General features: G+C 56.4%; 4 protein-coding genes across 4 annotated transcripts; all 4 read left to right on the forward strand.

Moving 5' to 3' along the window:
• Positions 1 to 2,931: 2,931 nt before the first annotated feature.
• On the forward strand, positions 2,932 to 3,549 carry LMJF_35_2120 (putative R-SNARE protein; the record flags this gene model as incomplete). Its single annotated transcript, XM_003722557.1, has 1 exon — positions 2,932 to 3,549. The coding sequence occupies one exon, from the start codon at positions 2,932 to 2,934 to the stop codon at positions 3,547 to 3,549; it is 618 nt and encodes a 205-aa protein (XP_003722605.1).
• A 1,435-nt stretch (positions 3,550 to 4,984) lies between these two features.
• LMJF_35_2125 (hypothetical protein) lies at positions 4,985 to 5,800 on the forward strand (the record flags this gene model as incomplete). Its single annotated transcript, XM_003722558.1, has 1 exon — positions 4,985 to 5,800. One exon carries the CDS (start codon positions 4,985 to 4,987, stop codon positions 5,798 to 5,800), a length of 816 nt encoding a protein of 271 aa, XP_003722606.1.
• Positions 5,801 to 6,866: 1,066 nt separating this feature from the next.
• LMJF_35_2130 (hypothetical protein) lies at positions 6,867 to 8,378 on the forward strand (the record flags this gene model as incomplete). Its single annotated transcript, XM_003722559.1, has 1 exon — positions 6,867 to 8,378. The coding sequence occupies one exon, from the start codon at positions 6,867 to 6,869 to the stop codon at positions 8,376 to 8,378; it is 1,512 nt and encodes a 503-aa protein (XP_003722607.1).
• Positions 8,379 to 12,420: 4,042 nt separating this feature from the next.
• LMJF_35_2140 (conserved hypothetical protein) lies at positions 12,421 to 14,061 on the forward strand (the record flags this gene model as incomplete). Its single annotated transcript, XM_003722560.1, has 1 exon — positions 12,421 to 14,061. The coding sequence occupies one exon, from the start codon at positions 12,421 to 12,423 to the stop codon at positions 14,059 to 14,061; it is 1,641 nt and encodes a 546-aa protein (XP_003722608.1).
• Between the last annotated feature and the right edge of the window lie 17 nt (positions 14,062 to 14,078).

Genomic DNA, 14,078 nt, shown 5'->3' on the forward strand with positions numbered 1-14,078 from the left:
ATGGGGCCACTGACCTTGCATTGGAAAAAAACGGGTGAGAGCCCCTGCGAGCGGGGAGGTGGAGGCGCGGCCGCCGAATGCCCTTCGGTGGAACCCGTGCTGAAAGGTGGACGCTGCTGCACTGCTTGCGGTCGCGCTCCGCTTTGGCTGTGCTGGAAATGGAGCACCGCGCACCACCGCGGATACCCATCTCTTCCCTGCTGCTCACACGCCACCACGGGATCGCTGGCGTCAGCGCGGAGGGTGAGCAAGGAGGCTCCGGAGTTGCACATCTTCGACGCAGCACCAGCGGAAGAGGTGCACCAGCATCCAAAAGTGCGTGCTGCGCATTGGCCAGGCATCGCGGCGCCCGTCAGCGGACGTGCCCTGCAGAAGCGCGACAGTGGCGGTGGAAAACCTTTTCCAGGATCGTCACGGTTTGCGCCGGGCATCTAGGCGCGTGCGTGGGGGCGCGCGTTTTCCTGACGGAAGTGCTTCGGCACTTAGTACCACGTAAACAGCTCTGTAAGCCAGCGCGCGCTGCTCGAACGACGCCCCTCAACAGGAGACTGTGGCGACGCAGACGCCGGCTTTGGGGGGAGGGGCGGAAGCGCTTCCGATACGACATGTGTTGACGAGCTGCTCCGCAAGGTCACGTAGGCAGGGGACGCTTGCGCACACAGCACACGGTGAAGCCCGCGAAACTCAGGCTGGGGGGAATGCGGGTGCCGCGCGTTGGCAATCTGCAGGCATGGGGGTGCACGGTGCAGAGGGTTTTTCTGTCTCTGAAGTGAAGGGGAGGCGGCGGAAAATCCCGGGGCCGAATATGCACTCTGTCACCGGCAAGGAAGACTTCCCGCCATTGACGATCCCCGAGAAGGCGGGAGCGCGTACACGAGGGGCTGTGGGATGCCTAGCACATTATCCAACCGTCCGTTTTTTTCTGATGCGATTGAAGCTGCTAGTCCGCTCCGGTGAAGCGGTTCGTGATACGCTTGTTCCGCGGTTGACCCCGTATGGGTATCTGCGCCTGACGGCATGGCCAACAGGTGCGCGATGGAGCACGGCCGTGGGCCCGGGTATCACGCGCATGATCGTGGACATGCCGAACGCCGCGACAATTCTCACCGGTATCACCAGCACGACGCTTGCCACGAGGGAATGCCACGAGCAAGTTTTGCTTTCAGCCGTGCGAGCAATCCTCAGGTGTGTTGGACAGACGAACCGGCTGTCATCCCCCAGGCAGAGGAATACGGAGCGACTGCAGATGGCACACGATGAGCTGAGCTTTTGTGAGGTCGAATATATATTTATTGATTGATTGTTTCCGTGGCGGCACGGCCGTGAGCGATGCACGCCGAAACCTTCACCTGCGGACTTGTTGCCTTTACGTGTCGCTGGCAATGAATACTCTGTATGCAGCTATGATGCGCCCACCCAACCTTTTTTTTTCCCGGTTGCCGTTCGAGAGCGTATCGTTGTGTCTACCGTCTGGTGGATCGGGGCAGAGCACCGGCCTCGCCGCTTTCGTACCTGCACCCTCACGCGCGAAGCCTGGCGAGAGGTCAAGGCTCGCCGGCTCATTCAGAACCCGTGGTGGCAGATCTCACCTGAGATGCACGTTGATGACGACGGGCGAAGCACGCGACTACATCAATGTCACTGACGCCTCGGCTGAGCGCTGGGGCGCTTTGGCTCGCTGGAGCACCGGTGACGGCTTCCAGTGCCAGCAAAGGTTGGTGAACAATCCTGAAGGCGAACACAGCTCCCTACCGCGAAACGAAACCCCGCACCTCACGGCGAAGCATTCGGTGCACGTGGATTCAGCGGCGGCGCTGAGACCTCTCAAACTGCTTTACCGCCGCTGTCCGGAAGAGGGTCAGAAGTGAGCTGTGATGGCCGACCGCATCACCACTGTGCGTGCGCAACGGCGGTGATGCAGTTACGGTGGGATCGGGCGAGAAGACGCCGTGAACGCCCTGCTAGAGTGCATGCGTTCCCTTGTCCACAAGACGAATACGCAGGTAGCATTTGTCTACATGGCAGCCAAGACCAACCCCGCCGCTGGCCTCCCTCGTAGCATTTTGACGCTCACTACCTCTGCACACAGACGGCCGGGTTCCCGTGCAAGCGACTTCGGACTTCCGAGGCTGCCAAACACTCATGCTCTCCCGTACGGGTAATCCTCTACCTGACAAGAGAAACGGAGAGGCTACGGATGGGGGTACTACCCCGAGGTTGCACTAGCGGGGTAGTCGTCCACAAATCCATCGAGCATCTGAAGGAAGCGTGATGCCCCCTCGATGGGCAACAAACCGGTGAGGCCATGCGAGGCGTCTGCGCACCGCGTCTGTGGCCGAAGCGGCACGTTTCCCCCCATCCCCTCCCTTCCCCATCCCCGCTGAGCATCGTTCCACTTTCGATCAGGAGGTGGGCAACCAATGGCAGCCCCCTCCCTTCCTGCCTCTCAAAAAAGAAACGACAATTGACAGACGGGATGCCGTGATGCTCCACGAGCATATCGAATGTCAACGAAGACTACTCGTGCATCCCTGCAAGGCAATTCAGGGGTGCGCTCTGCATTACGGTGAGGGGGTGAATGCGGCAGTGAGTGATACAGGAGGGAGGAAGTCCCTCGAGCGCTATGCGACGCCCCAAACGCAAGCAGGCGCGTCCGGCCACTGTGTCTCTGTCTCCGCCAAAAGCGGCCTCCGTCGGCTTCGACAGCGGGTCTAGTGCTCGTCATCGTCGCTTTCTCTCCCTCGTTTCCCTCTGTTTTTATGCTCACCATGGCTGACGCATACGTCTACTCCCCCACAACGCCGATCTTTGGCCGTCCGCAGCTTGTTGTGTCCAAAAAGCCAATCCAGTATCCCTGTGCGTTGTTTGCCGTTGTTGTTCGCTTGCTTTCGTTTGTGGCATTACTACTCGGTTGTTGTTCTCCGCTACATCATGAAGCTCTATGGCTTGCTGATTCTCAAGCCCCATCCGCCGGGTATCGAGAAGGACCCGGTCATTTGCTGTAGCGCCGTCAACGTCAGCTCTTTCGGCTTCTTCCAGCGCAGTTCTGCCCGCGAGTTCATTGTGTTTCTCTCCCGAACGGTGGCTAAGCGGGTGGTGCTCGGCGCCAAGACGCAGATCACAGAAAACGGCAATGTTGTGTATGCGCATGCGACGCTGGACGGTCTCGTGGCCATTGCAGTGAGCGACATCGAGTACAACGCACGTGTCGCCTTCACGCTCTTGACGGAGTTGATGCTGCAGTTCCAGCAGACGTTCCGCGGTAGGTACGAGTCCGTGGGGGGCAAGGCGGATGAGTTTCTGCACTGGCCCCACATCAGCGAGACCCTGGAGAAGTATCAGAAGCCGGAGGAAGTGGACAAGATCCTGCGCATCAAGCGTGACATCGAGGACACAAAGGTGATCATGTACAACGCGATTGACCAAATCATCGAACGGGGACAGAAAATCGACGACTTGGTGGCGCAGAGCGAGGATCTTGGCATGGCTAGCAAGACATTTTACACGCAAGCAAAGCAGACAAACTCGGGGTGCTGCGCAGTCATGTGATGTGGAAAAGGAGGGGCAATCGCTACTTGGCGAGGAAACACTGAAGCGTGAAGAAGCGTAGATGGAACACGCAGCGTACCTTGCCTGTGTGCGAAACGGCAAGTGGTATGCCTGTGCGCGTGCAAACATATTTGCCTTCTCTGGTTCGCTTTTTTTTTCGGAGGGAACCAGGCGTTGCGGTGACCGCAGTGGCTGCCACGCGTTGTACGTGAATTCGCTGCCTTTTCCTCGTTGTTTTTCTCCCCCTCCTCTTTACTTCAACACTATGCTTCTTTTCTTCTCCATCCGTGTCTGTGTTGTCTGCTGATGTGTCGCTGATCCGTGGGTCATGTACGTGTGCGCATCTTTCTGTGTTTCGTTTCCTCTCAGCTTGTGCCGTTTGATGGCCCTTTTCATCGACCCGACATACATGCAGAGGCACCTGGAGGGCTCCTGGTTCGCCCCCCCCTCCCTCCCCTCCCGTCAGCTTCTCTCCAAATGAGGCTTGGATGGTGTTGAGCAGCATTTTCCCGGCCAACGTCCCGCTCATACACTCATCAACACACGCGAGTGATTGCACCTGGTGGGGAGGGGGACGGTGATGTGCTTTCGTACTTCCCTTTGCGCACCTGTCACCTCGCGATCGTGCGCTTCGCTGAATGTCGATAGTGCCTGCTCGGATGTGGATGGACAGCGGCACTGCAGGGCCGGCGTGTGCCCTCGCTTACCCCTCGCGTGGCTTGCAGGGAAAAAGGGGGGAAGGGGCAGTGCGCGGCTCAACTGCGCAGGGGTAGATAAAAAAGGGGCATGAGGTTGCGGCGCAGGCGATCGACGCTTGCAGCCCGTTCATTCCCATGTCCGCCATCCCCCTCCCCCTTTTCCCCGCCCGTTACGCACGATGCGCATTATCCTTGTTGGTGTGCTTCTTTGGTTGCTATCCTATCAGCTATGGATGCTCTGTGAAGAGACTAAAAGAAACACTCACGAGAGCTGCGTAGGCCCCGGCAGTGTGAGCTCTCCGACTCCAGCGGCATGGACGCGCTTTTATCGAATGGATGAGGGTGATGCAGGGGGTGGGGGCTGTGTACCACCAAACACGTTCAGCACGCCTCGAGGAGGACGTCTGCACCTCTGTCAGCAGTTCTCGCCGTCCTTGCACGCAGTTCCCTCAGAAGAAACGCCTTCGAGTCTCGCGCTTCTTTACAGCAACATACTTTTGGCTGTTTCGGGTCTTCTATGCGTGCTTGTTTCCCATCTCGCCATCATCCATTTTCATATGCACCTACTCCGCGCCGTTCCTCTTTATCGCACGATGCCTCACACTCGAAAAGAAAACGCACGCACACAACAATTTATTTCACGGCCACTGGAATGGAAGTCAGCTGCGCATCCACCAGCTCACCGCCGTTGCTTGACTGTGGGTGCGCCAAGGCACGCGTGTTGGCCCTGTGCGGCAATGAGTCATTCTACCCAGGTAGACAATGACGCAGGGTCGCTAGGGCGCCACGGTGCGGATGCGTACCCGTGCAACAGCGAGGAGTCGGAGTTTGACGAAGGAGACTGGGAGGAGGGAGAGGAGCAGGAGGAAGAGGAAGAAAGCGATCGCTGCTCCAGCGACTCTTTTGGCGGAGACGAGGACGCCGACGACCAGGAGGCGGAGGAGGAGTTGGAGAGAGAGGAGCAGGAGGAATACGATCACGGTAGCAGCGACGTTCTGGAGGATGACGCCAAGACAGAGCCGCCAGTTGCTGCCGCCACCGGCAGCAGCGGCACCTTCGCCGCCGCGTCGCCCTCCGCGGCTGCGTCGCTAAGTGGAGGAAGTGGGGGCAGCGCGTTCGGCGCTCTCGCTGCTTCTGTCGAAGCGTCTCCGTCAGCACCGCTACCAACTGCGCCTTCGGTTTTCGCATCTTCTCCCTTGGCATCGGCGGCGCCGCCTCAGCCGTTTTCGGCAAGGATGGCACCCGCCTTTGCCAGCCACACTACGCTTCAAGAGCAGCGGCCGTTGAACACTGCCCTAGCTTCCCCTTTCCAGCCCACTGCCGCTGCATCAGCTGCAGCCACACAGCAGCAGCTAGGCACGACTACGGCTCCCCTTCACTTTGTGGACTTCGAACGGTCGCTTGGACAGAAGTTGTCGAGCAGCGAATGGCACCGCGCTCACAGTAAGGCTGATGAGGTGCAGGACGTGAAGCGCGCCCTTGCGCGGTACAACCTGGTGCTGCCAACAGATAAATTTGACGAGGCGATCGAGAAAGCACTGTATGGAAGCTGAGCGCGTCTGCCATGTCTCTCGTGCGCGCGCGTGCTTAGACGTTCTCTCTCAACGACGTGGCAAGAGAAGGCGAATAGCATGGTGTGCTGGATTGCTGCGTAGGTGTACTTTATTTTTGAGGGTGGGGGGGGCTGCCGAGGTGCGATGCCGACGCACAGTCGCTGCTCAAAGCCGAAAAGAAAAATGACGAATCCCATCAGCGGCTTGCTGTTTGATGAGCTTGCATGGTCGACAAAGCCACGATACGGATAGCCACGATGCAGGAGGACAGCGTAAGTTGAGCGCTCCTCCCTTTCTCCCAATACCATGATGGCAGGACACTAATGGCTTTTCTCTCGCGTTTTGTGCTTGCCAACCGATCATGCATCCCATTTACCTCAAATCCTGAATACCTTCACGCATCTTTTCTTCATGTATGGGGTGCGTTCGCGCATGAACATCAAACAGGTGACAGAACGCAACACATACACACGCACACAAACTCGAAAAAGGGCAGCCATCGTTGCATTGTCACTGTTTTCATTAGCGCGCGTATTTGCTGTACTTTCCCCCTCTCATCTTACCACTTCCTCCTTTCATTTTTTTTTTGGCCTGGATAACGGTTGTTGCTGCTCCTTGTCCGTTGCTGCCTGCCTTCGCTCTGCCCCGAAGCGCTCGGAGGAGCTAGTCGTAGGGTTTGACTCTTTTAGGATTGTTGCTTGCCGGCATTCCAGGGATTGGGTACGACGCGAAAGGTCTCCGAACGCGTGCCCTTGTGAGGCCGCTGCTACGGTCGACGTGGCGCACGCGCGATTTTCGATGCCGTGTCATCTGTTCGCTCGACCAACACAACACACATGCACACATTCCAGCCACACCACGCACCGCAACAGTGCCATCATTGACTTTTTTTTGCCCTCGTAGCCGCCCTTTCGTCTTTCACGTCTGTTTTTCTCTCCCCTCAATTTTGTCAGTCTTTGCGTGCCGCCTTTGTTGTTAACTTGTTAGAGAGTCCTTTCCGTTGAACGGGGTGCATGGGTGTGCCTCGGCTTGCCGTCTTCGCCTTTGACGCCCACAAACGTGCAGAATGGCTGTTTCCACGCCCTCTACGCCACCGCTTCGGCCGACCTCCAACAGCGTCAGAAGCCCCGCTGCACTGGACGATCTCAAGCTGCAGTTCGCGACCGAGGAGGTGCGCAAGCGGTTCTCGGACATCTCGATGGCGGACATGCTTGCGGTGCTGAGTACGCTCCTGACCAATCCGTGCATCCGCGAGTGCGGCGGGGAGCAAGCCGGTGGTGCCATGAAGAACAGTATTCATCGACTTCCTCTCGCGCTGGAACTAAAGCAAAACAGCGCAAGTGCCTGCACAGGACGAAACTCGACCAGTCGCCTTCAGCACCAGGCGAGCGCGAGCTCGTCCATCACGGCGAGTGAGCTCAGCTCGCGGGACTGGAGCACGAGAAGCTCTGAGATGGACGAAGTACCAATGTTTAAGGCGCCGGCCGCTTCGCGGCTGAGCCCGGAGTGGACCACCACTGTCGCCTCCATCCTCGACAACGCGCACCAGTATCGCGAGTCCGCCGACGAACACCGCACCGTCGTGGACATTGTGCAGCTGTCAATCAAGGGCTGGTTCGAGGACGCGGGCGTGGAGGCGGCGGAGAGTGAGAAAATGCATGCAGCGACAGGCTCCGCCGCTTGCGATCCCTCTGCATGGCTTGCAACACTGAAACAGGTGCGCCGCCTGGCTGAAGACGTGTGCCACAGCAAATACGACGCCGTGTACAAGCGACTCTGTAGCGAGGCTGCAGAAGAGGTTGGCGAGGGAATGGCCACGCCAGCGTATGTTCTGCACGATGAGGACAGCACCGTGGCGCCCTCCTCCGTCGTGGCACGACAGCCGGTGCACCGTGCCGCGACCGAGCCAGCCGGTATACCGCCCTTCTCCCTTGTGATTCAGCGCGGACGCGACGGCAGCGGAACAGAGGTGTCCGATTCGCCCCTCAACATCGACCTTGACGCGCGCAACGGCGGCACGCGCGGCAGCGGCTTGGAGAGCAGCAGCGCCTCTTTTGTCGTCGGATGCGAGTGGTTTCAGTGGGTCTTCCTCGTCCAAAGCCCGCTGGCGTGTCAGAGTGAGCCCTACCCAGCAGTGGAAAATGGCGCCGCAGGCAAGGATGCCGAAGCCGTCGCTGCGGAGCAGCAAAAGTGGCGACAACGGCACTGCACCGTGCAGCTTCTCTACCCCTCTCAGGCCGGTTTTTCAGACGCCTCTGATGAATCCTCGGGCCTGCGTTCCGCCGAGGCTGAGTATGAGCTGAGTGAGCCTCACGTCGTGCTCTCCTCGCTGCTTGGAGTCGCCATGCGCGTGTGGTGTCAGAACCACCCGCACATCGTCGTGCAAGTGCTTCAGCTGGAGGAGGACACCTATCCATGGCATATCTACGACGGATCTCTCTTCTGGGCTGGGTGGCCCCTGAACGACCCAGCGGCACAGGGTGAGTGCGCTGCGGCAAGCGACTCGATGCCAATCCCGCTTCTCCCGGGCGAGTGCTTCGCACATGAATCGGATATTAAGGATGATGAAGACCACTAGTTGGTAGGCAACCCGCTCGGCGCCGCGCCGTACCAGGCGTCACCTCTTCTGCGCGTTTTTGCGCTGCCATGGGCGGCTGGTTTTCCGCTCGCGCTCGGCAAAAAAATTGCGGGCGGGGTTCCGGCTGCGTCGCCGCTCAAAAAACGCGGCGCCCGCCTGTCCCCGCCCGGAAAGGGTGGTGGTGGTGGGGGGAGGGCTGCCCCCCTGCGCCACTGCCGACGGGGGCGGTGGGTGGCGCCCCTAGACTAAGGCCCCACCCACCGAGGGCCCCCTTGCGGCGGCGCCGACCTTTCGAACCCCCGCCAGGCACCCGGCGACGCCAAAACCCGCGCCCACGGCACCGCCGCCGCAGGCGAGCCCGGCGCAACGTTATCCGGAACCCCCGCCCCCCGACATCGGCAGCGATACACTGACCTGACCCCCCTGCGTCGTAGACGCTTGGCCCTGATTCCAAACCGAGGTTCCCTCCGCCAACGGGTCCACCGAAGGAAAGCGCTGAGCGAAAAAATGGCAAGGTCAAGCCGCCGCAGAAGACATTTCCGAAGAGGGAGCAAGTGCTTTTTCCTCGTTACCGCCTCCCCTCTTCTACCTTCCCTTGGACGCGTAGTGTTGCAGCAGACCAAACCCTGCGTACTCGTCCATAGGACAACAAGCTGTTGGTACTCTGGGGGCGTGGCACCTGAGCAGTCTCGACGCTACACTTGTTTCTGTAAGCTTCATGGCCTGCTAAAAAAAAGCAGCGAAAGCTCGAGTGTGTCGCTATCTGCGCTTTTGTAGGTTTGCCCAGGTGCGACCTTGCGAGGCTTCAGCTCGGGTGGATCAGTCATGCGAAAAAAACACACTTGATGTCCGCAGTCTATGACTTTCTCACTTAGGTGCAAGACGGTGCAGAAACTCTATCTTCGGTCGCGTTGCAGTCACTAAAAGGTAGTAAACTATGATAATCGGACAAATTTTCAACAGGATAATGCCAGTGAATACGCGCTGCTAACGCCCAACTGCGGCCCTTTTGTGCTTTGCGAGGGACGATGTCAACGCTAACTTTATAGACAAGTATGCCTAAAAGTGCGGCATACTAGTTGGCACCACCACCCGCAGAGAGCAGCTGCCGCGCTGAATAGTGGTACTTTTACTCATCGAAACCGACGTTGAGGATAGCACCCGATGGCCTCTACTCTCGCAGGATAACCAATACACCTAGTCAATCTTCATTTCCGAGTGCGAAACAAGAGACGAAATATATCAGTGCAGTGCTTTCTACTTTTTCATCACATGCTTTGCAAGATGTTGTGATTGACGTACCTCTCTGGGGCACTCATATGGGAAGTCAAGCGCTTATCGGTGACTGCGCGCAGAAGCTGCAAACTAGTGGGCTAAGCTGCAGTGCTTTCTAGAAGACTGTCCATGTTTTCTTTTGTTTCTAGGTGTCCCAAGAATTGGGGATCGTAGCTTCGATCGAATTTCGCAAAGACTGCCCCAGGGCTTAGGCTGAGTAAGCCATGGTTATAGGTCCAAATACCCTTTCTACTACTCCTGTAGAGGTAAAATGGCTAGTCTGTTTGCATGCTTTTGCTCACTTGTTGCAATCGAATTACCTCAAGCTCTGCTGAGTGGGCGATCACGGAATATCTCGGCTTGAGAACGGTGTTAGTGAGACCACCTCATTTTTTCATGCGACCGCCAACATACGACAAAGGTGTACGTTGCACTCAGTTTGTTGGCCTAGTCCCTGACGATACTGTCTTCCAGCCTCCCTATGTGTCTTTTTCACCCGCAAGCTCGCGCATAGCAACAAGCAGACTGAGCAGATTTAAACATGATTCTTTGTTGTGAATGGAAAATTCTAACATTGTGCATTCCGCCGCGTGCTAATGGGTCTCTCTTACGTGTTGTTTTCTCTGTGTGACGATCCTTGAAGCGCTAGTGGAACGGCAGAGTGGCGCTGGAGCCACCAGCTCTCTCATAGCCGAGAGCTTACTGGAACTTCTCGTGTACCTAGAAGAGCCGACTATGCTGTGTTCCTTCGTTGGGAACTGCTGCGTTGAGTGCACCCGGTGATGGAGCGCACTGTCATGAGATTCACTGAATTGGTTGGTGTCACAAAAGAGGAAGCTTAATACGAGTTGGTTTGTCTTGGTGGCTCAACCTCCTTTTTTTGCGTGTTGGTGAATGAGCACGCATCAGAAGCAAGTGCTCGGTCTTCCAACTGATTGCGCTTTCCGACACGACTCCTGCACGAAGCACCTTATGCCAATATTTTCTTCTTCCGCCACCGGCGCATGCGCGCTAGAAAGCACAAGCAGCCTGGGTCCTGGAGCTCTGGACGCAATAAGCTAAGGTATCTGTACGTGGTATCTCACAAACGTGCTAGGCGTCACATCTGGTGACTCGAGCACTTTGTCGTCCTTCAACTCGCAATGCGTGTGCTGGACAGAGATAGCACTTCCCAGCAAAAAAAAAAAAAACGTTTTCGTTCTCTTCATTTGCAAACCACTCCCACGGCTCTTCGTGGATCAATGGTCGTAAAGACTGGAGTGTAAGGCTCAGATGACCTGACTCTTGTCCTTAGCGCCATCCTTTCTGAAGATTGGCAACTGAAGGGCACTTTCTCTGCTCAGCAGTTTGCTTCGTTTTGCAGTCAGACTCGGGCCCAGCTTGCAATATCTGCTTTATTTCACTCTGTGTTTCTTTGCGCTCAGGAAGCTATTAGCTGACGCTGGGCGGAATTTTTTTTTCGAAATCTGGAGACAAGGATGACTGAGGAGCTGAGCGAAAAAACAATATGATTATGAGGAGTGAGTCAACGTGTTCTCCACAATTCCAATTCGATGCGTCACCGAACGTTTGTCCTTGCCCCGTCTTTGGCTCTCTATTCATTTGAGCCATTTTAAGCATTTCATTCGCTTCCACCTCCATCCTTGCTTACCCACCGCAACAGGAATCCTTGGCTGACGGGAAAGGGGGGATACCGAAGTCTACCTATTCAGTTGTGGTGCTATCGAGACCACGAGTGGAGGGATACCAGATCGGGATGGTCTTCAACCGCGATAGAGAACTCACCAGTTAGACCAAATTGGGAGCACATATTGGAACACATCATGCTTATCGTTGGATATCGTTCTCTCGTTGAAGTCGCTTTCCATTCTCGGTTGCAGTCTAACTCCGATGACGGGAGACACCTCAGCGTAGTATCAGGGATAGTTCCAACTCTGTGTGGGCGTTAGGCAGCTCCTCTCCTTGCCACTGAACCGCCACATCTGGCGGTGACAGGGTCGAGCGCCTACGACACGGGAAGGTCAGAGCGATGCGTAGCCACTGATATGTCGGCGGTGAGGTCCTAGATAATGTTGCGCCGGAGTGATCTGCGACATTGAACGCGCTTGCGCCAGCCGTGTGATGGGCAGCGTGTCAGCGTGACTCAAACCTATCTCGCCTGTACCTGAATGCTCTACCGGGGTGGAGAGCCTAAATATCACACCAAGCAAAGCACCAGGTGGCGGCCTGCGTGATGGGGAGCCGCACAGAGGCGATCTGCGGGGCGGGGGCTGTGCTGGGATGGCTTGGTGGGGGTTGCGCCAGCGCATGTCTGCAGCCGCTTGCCGCCGCAAGGGGGCCTTTAGCATGCGGGGTGTATTTCAGTTTGATTCGTGTCCTCTATGACGGAGAATGAACAAGCTCAATCACACGCAAAGAAAAACAAAACTGATTTCTCCTTGAATAAGGGAAAAGAAAACCTTAGCGCTAACTGACGTGTGACGCATGCATCGTCCTTTGTCTTTCGCTTTCGTTTGACAGTTTCGACTCGGTGCACATGCAGTGAAAAAGCTTTCAAAGAAGGCAACGCCTGTCAGCGTTGCTTTTTGTTTCTGCAAGTTGCGGTCTCAATGACTGATAGAAAATTATGCGTCAGGGTGCCTGCACCTCTTTCTTTCCTGAAATTCGTCATGCTTCTCTCCCCTTTTTGCCATTGTATATTCAACCCTCTTGAAAGCAGAGCCTGTGGTGACTCTTATTTCCAGATTTTAACTTTTACCATGCGAGTATGTCGCTTCGCCTGGAGTCCATACGAGTGTACCGCGAACTTTATCGTGCTGCGTCACGGTCGGCACGAGAATGCGCGCTGTACAACAGTTCAGGTTTACTGGATTACGTCTCGCGGCGTTTTGGTCAGGAAGCAGACAAGCAGAGTGGCCAGCTCGCAAATGCTCTGCGAACCTTGGAGCGGCGCGCCAGCGATCAGGGGTCGAGAAAGCGGCGCGGTGCGGCAGTTGGCCGCGCCCAAGCAAAGCTACTACAGCAATATCAAAGGTACGTCTCCATGCAAATCGATCGTACTCGCACCCTTGCCAAGGCTCTCTACATGGCGCCGGGCAATGTGCAACTTACATCAGTGCTTCAAGTCCTCTCTGCTGGTGTTGGGAACCGGACGTATCAGCAAATGATGGAGTCTAGCATTCTCTCGTTTCTCGAACACGAAGCCAAGAAAGTTTCTCACAACGAAGCTGCTGAGGACATGACTAGTGAGCGTCAAAATCGGATCATGCTGCAGGCGCTCTTGCCATATGCGGAGCGACTGCTACTTGTTCATCGTACAGCTGTGGGTGAGCAAAATCGGGCGAGCTCACTGATTTATCTGACGCCTTGGCAAGTGACAGAATCCATCATCGGCAGTAGAAGTGGTGTATCTGCCGTGCATCTTCGCGTCGGTCGTGATCACTTAGTGGTCGAAGTGGACGAGACTTACAACAAACAAGTGGTGTACATTTGCTGCACCCGGCAGGATGGGGGCGACTCGGGCAGCTACGAGTGGGCGCAGGAAGTAGAACGTGTGGAGATAAGCGAAAGTGAGGAGGTTCAGAAGACGATGTTTCACAGCCAGTACCTATTTATGGCAACTCGCATTTGTGACGCTCTTCTGCACGACTCTCCGCTGCATCCTACGCGCAGCACCGTTGTGATTGGCCACGCTGTTGGCGGGGCGGTAGGCTTGGTGCTGTCACTCTTGCTCACTCAACGGGGATTTGAGGTGTCGAATACGATTTCTCTCGGCGCACCAAAATCGTTGCAGGGGACGTTGGAGCGCTACGCTGGAGCGATTAATCCGATTCGGGTAGTACTAGCGGGCGACCCGCTAGTAGAGCTTCCTATCACGGGTGCCGAAGGGGCTCCATTTGTCCACATTGGCGAAATTCTTCTTCTGTCGCCAGTGAATTCGTCAAGCGATACCTTAGCCGCAGCAGATACGTCTGAGTGTGAGAGTGACAACAATGCTGTATCAGACGCGCCGCCTTCACCGAGGGTAGACAATTTTACCGCTGAGTCTCTTAGTGTTATGATGGCCGACTCTGAGGGCGTGCCTTTTGCAAGTGGCAGCGCTGATGATCCTTCCGCAGCTGCTTCTGTTTCTTTCAGCAAGGCAGACGAGGCTCTCGCTGAGGAAGAGAACAGTGAAGAAGAAGGAATGACCGAAATACTGCGTGTTGCTGCGCAGCGATACCGCGATCACTTTTTGGTGGAGCATTATGTGCAGCATTTGAAAGACCCGTCGGTGGTGCTGACGTACGCCGAGGGGGATGAGGTGTGGGATGAGGGAGACTACGAAGAGCTAAAACGGAAGAGTGCTCACGAGCTCTCAGTGACTTCGGAGGAGCGTCGTATTCGCGACCTTCGCGGGCCACTGTAAAGCTTTCTATCACAAAG

The sequence above is a fragment of the Leishmania major genome, chromosome 35, assembly GCF_000002725.2.
Source record: "Leishmania major strain Friedlin complete genome, chromosome 35".
NCBI classification, from domain to species: Eukaryota; Euglenozoa; class Kinetoplastea; order Trypanosomatida; family Trypanosomatidae; genus Leishmania; species Leishmania major.